General features: G+C 29.0%; 1 protein-coding gene across 1 annotated transcript; it reads left to right on the top strand.

The window, feature by feature from the left end:
• The first annotated feature begins 640 nt into the window (after positions 1-640).
• On the top strand, positions 641-5062 carry LOC110707497 (bidirectional sugar transporter SWEET17-like). The gene is made up of 6 exons (XM_021885509.1): positions 641-925; positions 1023-1059; positions 1172-1379; positions 2501-2662; positions 4124-4243; positions 4688-5062. Exons 1-6 carry the CDS (start codon positions 892-894, stop codon positions 4862-4864), a joined length of 738 nt encoding a protein of 245 aa, XP_021741201.1. The 5' UTR covers positions 641-891; the 3' UTR covers positions 4865-5062.
• The last annotated feature ends 2133 nt before the right edge of the window (positions 5063-7195 follow it).

Here is a 7195-nt window from a genome sequence, read left to right as displayed (position 1 = left end):
AGCATTATATATATACTAGTTTTGTGCCCCGTGCGATGCCCGGGTTATTTATGGATTTTTAAGATAAAATTATATTATGATTCAATTTAATTGAAAATAGAATTCTTAATTAACCTTTTTTTTTTGCCACAAAGTCTATCTATATTTATCCAATGTGGTACGACAATTGGTGCGTGAAAAATTAAAACGCTAAATGATGTTGTCTTGTGGCCTAATTTTAAGTTTATTATTTTGTATTTTATCGAAAATAAAACTCTAAACTAACAATCTTATTCTAAATTAACTTTTTATCTTATGAACTCTATCCAAATATATCTAAGGTGGTGCGACACTTGGCGATTTTTATGTATAAAGTCTATTAAAATCTATCTAAGGTGGCGCGACACTTGGCGAAAAGTTGGAACGCCAAGTGTCGCTATTTCGTGAATTGGCTAAAAGTTTAGCTTTATATATTAGTTATATGATATTAAATTGAAAAAAAAGCCTCATAAAATATGATAAATGCTCACCGTCTATCCACCAAAATCAAATAACCTAAATAATAACAAAATCAACTTGGTCAAGCATAAGTAATAAAACAACACAAAAATATTCTGCACGAAAGCTACGTTCCATTTTATTAATGTTATTTGATATGGTGCGATCCACATTTAACTTATAAGTATTATACTTGCACTACAATACTTTTATAAATGATTTTATTTTTCAAACACTAAGCCTAGTTGCCTTTTCCCCTTTAATTAAAACAATCCCTTTCTCTTTTTCTTTCTCTTTTCACCTGATCACCACCACCCCCTTCCAAAGTCCAAACCATAATTTTACCAAATTATTTCAACATTTTTTTCCCAAAAAACAAAAAAAAAAAAAAAAAAAAATAGAAAATAATTGAAAATGGCAGATTTAAGCTTCTACGTTGGAGTCATTGGTAATAATAGAGCAATTAGCTAGCTTGGTCCTAAAAAATGTTGATTAATTTTCAATTATATTCATAATTAAAATGTTTATTTTTATTTTTTTTGCAGGCAATATAATTTCATTACTCATGTTTCTTTCTCCAGTGTAAGTCTTTTAGATTATCATATATTACTTCTTGATTATATTATTTGATCATAAATAATAAATAGAGATATATATTGATGAAAACTATTGTGATTAATTTAACTTCGTGCAGGTCAACGTTCAAGAGGATAATAGAGCATCGATCCACAGAAAACTTTGAGAGTATTCCATACATATGTACACTATTGAATGCATCCTTATGGACTTACTATGGTCTTATCAAGCCTGAATATCTTGTATCTACCATTAACGGTTTCGGTGTCGTTGTCGAGATCATCTACGTTATTGTGTTCCTCATTTTTGCCCCTCGCAGATTGAAGGTAGGCTGTAAGAGATTGTCGAGATCAATTTATTAAATTACTCACTTGGTTGCACTAAGATTACCTCATTTCATTATTTTTTGTAAGAGGTTATTAGGTCAATATATATATATATATATATATAATATATATATATATATATATATATATATTACAAATATGACACCATTGTAAACCTGCTTTTATTTTCCGATTTCCATTGACTTTTCATTTTGTTTTCTAATTTAGTTTAATCAATTGAAAATATATACTTCTAATGATGTAAGTTAGATCAAATTAGATTATGTTAAACAACCTCTGATATAATATCTCTAATTCTCAAGTAATGTTAATTTCTTTTTGTTAGATTCATAATTGCTTTATAAAAGTAGAGGTAGGTAAAGTCTAGAATAAACTAATTTATATTTAATTTGTTTCGTGAATCATGTGGTACAAGAATTTGTGTTTCGTTCATTTTAGTGGGAATAATAAGTAATGAAAGTTGCCGCTCTATTTTTCAAATGGTTTTTTTTTTTTTTATGAAACTTTGATTATTATCCATAATTAAGCACTGTCTTAAAAGTTTATGAATGGATGATTGAAATCTATTGGCTAGACACTCATTACGTGTATTTATATGTGCGTCAAATTAGGAATGGTTAACATTCTCATCAAATATAATAATTTCGAAAACCTGAAATTCGAACTACCTTTACATCTACTTTACATCTATAATGTTTTTTTGCTCGTATTATAGATACATCAATGTAGAAATTAGTTGCGAAAAATGTGAATGTAGCAATATGACATATTGTATAATGACATTGCAACAACCAAGATTTTTTTTTTTCCTTTTTCTTGTAAGGTTTAATTTGACAACAAAAATTTAGCACCACATATTATCCATTGAAGATAGCAAGCCGCACATTATAAATTATTGTTGTGTTACTAAACAACAATGTGAAAAGAAAATATTGGCCCCAACACTTGCAATATGATTTGTGATTACTTGCTAGATTTTTAAAATTTGTATGATGAGAAATTGAGAATGGTTCATAAATGTCATTGTCATGAACAATAGGCATTTTAATTATGGTGCGTGCGTAATTTAATATAAATTGCATTATAATTAATAATTACAGGTAAAGACCTGGATACTAGTGGGTCTATTAGATTTGGGATTTTTGGCAGCAGCAATAATAGTGCCAAAGCTGGCATTACAACAGAAATATCAAATTGATGCTTTAGGTTTTTTATGTGCCGGCCTTAATGTCGTCATGTATGGCTCTCCTCTTGCTGCAATGGTACGTTTATCACTCGTTATTTCATTATTTTTAAAGTGTAAATGCAAATCAATTTAAAATTACAAATGTTTCAGGTACTACCTCTATTTCTTATAATACACAATAAAGGAATATTTTATGTCTTAAAAGTAATATCCCTTTATTACACATAATTTTATTTATTTTTTATTTTTTTTAAAAAAAAGGAGGTAGTACAATAATTGAATTTTTTTGTATCTAAATAAAAATAAAACAACTGTGACACATAGTCTGAAACGGAGGTAGTATAGTACTCCATTTGTTTTTACTCAATAAATCCTATATATATTATGAAACATTGTAAAATAGAAATGTCAATGTTAGGAAACAAAGTTGTGATATGTGTTTTTTTTAGAGCAATTGGTAAAAAAAAAATTAGCATTGTAATATAATTAACATGTAAGTAAGAAATTTGAAAGAAAATTATAAATGTAGAACGAAAAATCTAGCTAAAAAGAAGGAAACCTTTAACATACAATTAATAGGTATTTACACTAATTTACGAGTATTTTGTTGTAAATTTTCTTATTATCTACAGTATTAGTCAGAAATTACATGTGCCAAATTGTAGATTTTGTAGGTGGTTGAGTTGGTTTAATAACATTATGTAAGAAATTCATTTACTTAGCTTGTGGTTGGGTTGGTAGGTTTTGGTTCAATCCCTAATTTAATTAATTTGTTACTTCATTTTTAATTTATTATTTTTATTTTTCTGTCTTTCTTAATTAATCATTCACATAATCACATGTATCACGTATATAATATAAAAATTGGCAATGCAGCTGTCAGATTTTGTTCTTATCCAAATTTTTCTGTCATTGGATTGTAACCCAACGTGTGCACAACACTCCAAGAGATAGAAATGTTCAATGATTAATAAAATTGAAGTATTGTAGGGAGAGAAAAAGTAGCATTACCTAAATCTAAATACTTTATATAATTAATTAATTATATGTCATCAGTCAATTTGGATTGATTGGTTTTGTGGGCAATATGCCAATATTGGAATTTTATTCTTTCTTAAGGTAAATGGCATTGACAAAGTCTTATACTTCGTATTAAATTCTTAAAAACTCTATTTACCACTTTTGTTACTTATAAATCAACAAAGATAATTTATACGGATATTTTTCTACTCCGAGATAGGAATATAGGATAACCAAGTTAACCACTGGTTGTTTGTTGTTTTTTTTTTTAATAATAATTAAACCTTAAACTATTAGCATCGGTTGATTGGTGTACTTATGTTATCGTTCATGTGATGAAAAAAATAATAATAAATTAATTTTTAAAAATATCATATCATACTTTCTGCATATACATATATATATATATTTTTTTATGTATAATTTTCAAAAATAGATTAACACCCTATTACATATTGGATGTTAATTTTAGTACCGTTTTAAGTAAGAAAGCTCATTTCTGATGTGATTTGTTTAGAAAACAGTGGTGACAACCAAAAGTGTAGAGTACATGCCATTCCTTCTATCATTCTTCCTCTTCTTGAATGGAGCAACTTGGACATTCTATGCTGTGCTTCGACGGGATTTTTACCTTATGGTAAGCCTATGTACCCTTATCTCTTTTTCAAGAAGTACATGCTATTAGATCATTTGCTACTATATCTACCCCTTTTATTTCCACTAACATTTCTCATTTTATGCTTGTCAATGAAAGATATCAATCACTTATTTTTAGTTTTCATTAAGCAAAATATACAAAATTTTAATGTTAAGAAATTATAAATTGAGACTCGTCTACGATTAAACACTCAAGCTATTCAATACCTAATGGTTACTTAAAAGCTACTGTCAAATAAGCGTTGGTATTAAGAGTTCAAGCATTTCATTATGGCAACGATTAGACATTTTTCCTCTCTACTTTATGTCAAATCGTGCAAATAATATGTAACGGAGGTAATAGTAAGTTGCATGAAATCAACACATACATCACATTGACTGATAACTCATTATTTTTTGAAAAAAAAAAATTGTTATTCAACAGGTGCCAAATGGAATTGGATGTTTTCTTGGAGTTTTACAGCTAGTCCTCTACGCTATCTACAGAAATGCTAAGCCTTCCAACAAGAACGACCTATCAGAAAAACTAATTGAGGAAGGTTCACAAGCAAATCTCATCTCATCTTCAAATCAACCACCAAAGAAAAAAGCCAATCGGTGAATCGTTGAAAGAATTAAGTACAATCAATCACGTTTTTTTGTAAGAGTAAATTGTATTTGATATAAAAATAAACCTAATGCGATTATTTAATTGGCGAGTGAATTTTTTTGGTCTTGTATTGTATAAAAAAAATGGTCATGGTGAAAGAGTGTGGTATGTATATTTACTCTTGTAAATAGTAAAATGAAGTTTTTGCTATTTTTAGGAATCAAATACCCAAAAACCTCAACATAATTTATGAATGAAATCGACTATTGAATATCACCCAAACAACCGTAGAATTTATTGTTTCAATATTCATGTACATAAAGAAATCTACCACTAATCATGGATAGATATATAAAGCAACAATTGTTGAAAGAGTATAAAAGCTTATGACTAGTTGGTTTTGCATCAAACCATATTGACATTAACAAAAAAAAAAAAAAAAAAAAAAAAAAAACGACTCTTCTACTCTGAAACAAAATGTTCCAAATGTTCCTGGAAATTCATGCTCCTATTAAACCATTTGTATCAATGTTTGCCAAAAAATTAGGAGTAAGAGCTTGTTCTCTTCAGCTTAAGTTCAGTTCAGTTCAGTTTATCTTTATGTCTAATGATATTGCAAATGATAATTAAAGCCAAATTTCATAATAATAACAATAACAATAATAACAAAACACCTTCAATTTAGTTGATCGTTCGGTCATGTTACGTGAATTTCGTCGCCGTTGTCCGGGTATTTTGCAATAGGTTGAATTTTGCTATTCTAATCCAACCAGATTATATTATGGGAACCAAACCTTATGGTCATCTCAAGGGGTGCAGTTGGTGATCCCCTTGGTCCTTTGCCTTTTGCTTTGGTTTTTCAACCCCTGGTGTGTAAAATCAGATAGACTCTTAATGTATGTCTTCAGGCTTGGTATTTGGATGACGACACTATTATGGGTGACACGTTAGTGGTGGGGAAGGTTTTACAGTTGATTATGGAGGAAGGGTGTAACACCCGCAAATCTCCCTCTACGGAAATACTAGTATAATATGTATAATTATGCCGTAGAGATAGACTTGGGTGTATTGTCGCCGCGTGATTACGCAAGGCTACTCAAAATACTTAATTCAACAACAAAACTTGCAGCGGAAACTCAACTTTCTTTTATTAATACTTATAAAAATAGTAACATTGTTATGAGTACTCAAAAATAAAGACAAAATCAACATTCTTAAACTAGGTGAAGCAAAACCCGGGACTCCCATATGCTCATTCATGACTCCACCTGAAAATAGTCAACGCTGCTTACCATTACAGTAAACATGGCGACGCAAAACAAATAAGAAATACGGATTAGCAAATCATGCTAAGTACGATAAGTGCAAGATAGTGTAAACTCAATTTATTTCCAAACATGCTTTTAAACCAATTCCAATAATTAATCCAATAAATTCAAAACCGATTCTCAATATTCCAATATCAATAATCAATAAAACCAATACCAATTATTTCAAAAACCAATTCCTCATATTAAAAACCAATTCCTCATAATAATCCAATAAAACCAATTGAACCAATTAAATCAATTTTTCTCTCAAGTATGCACACCCCCCAAGCTAGTCTCCTTATATTACAAGGCTATTCTTGAGGAAAGACTCGGTCATACAAAGTCCAAGGCCTTATCAATAAACCAAATCCGCATAATGGGATTACTAACATGCTTAAAAAGCATTAATAATAATAATAATAATAATAATAATAATAATAATAATAATAATAATAATTCAATGGTTCAATAAATCCTTTTAATATCCAATAGTTCCAATGTAATTCAAAATCCTTTTTAATTAATTCCACATGCTTTAAAAATCAAACCTCGTAAATAAATACTTGAGAATAAAATCTCATATTAATAACTTTTCAAAATCAACAACTCTTCCTTGAAAAACCTTTATTTAATTCAAAAAACCTTTTAAAATCAATTTCTTTATTTAAACACGATAAGTAATCCAAACTATTCAAAACAAGATTTAAAAATCAATCATTCAAAATACTTTTATTAAAATAAATACCTTCAAACAGCAGCAGCAGCAGCAGCAGTAGTAGTAGTAGTAGTAGTAGTAGTAGTAGTAGTAGTAGTAGTAGTAGTAGCAGCAGCAGCAGCAGCAGCAGGAGCAGTAGCAGTAGGAGTAGTAGTAGTAGTAGTAGTAGTAGTAGTAGTTGAATAAGAGAAGAGAATAAGAAAACGTAGTAGTCGTAGTAGTAGTAGTAGTAGTAGTAGTAGTAGTAGTAGTAGTAGTAGTAGAAGTAGTAGTAGTAGTAGTAGTAGTTGAATAAGAGAAGAGAATAAGAAAAGATAA

The sequence above is a fragment of the Chenopodium quinoa genome, unplaced genomic scaffold (assembly GCF_001683475.1).
Source record: "Chenopodium quinoa cultivar QQ74 unplaced genomic scaffold, ASM168347v1, whole genome shotgun sequence".
Taxonomy (NCBI): domain Eukaryota; kingdom Viridiplantae; phylum Streptophyta; class Magnoliopsida; order Caryophyllales; family Amaranthaceae; genus Chenopodium; species Chenopodium quinoa.
Note: the sequence above shows the minus strand (reverse complement) of the source record. Positions and strands in the feature narration are given on the sequence as shown.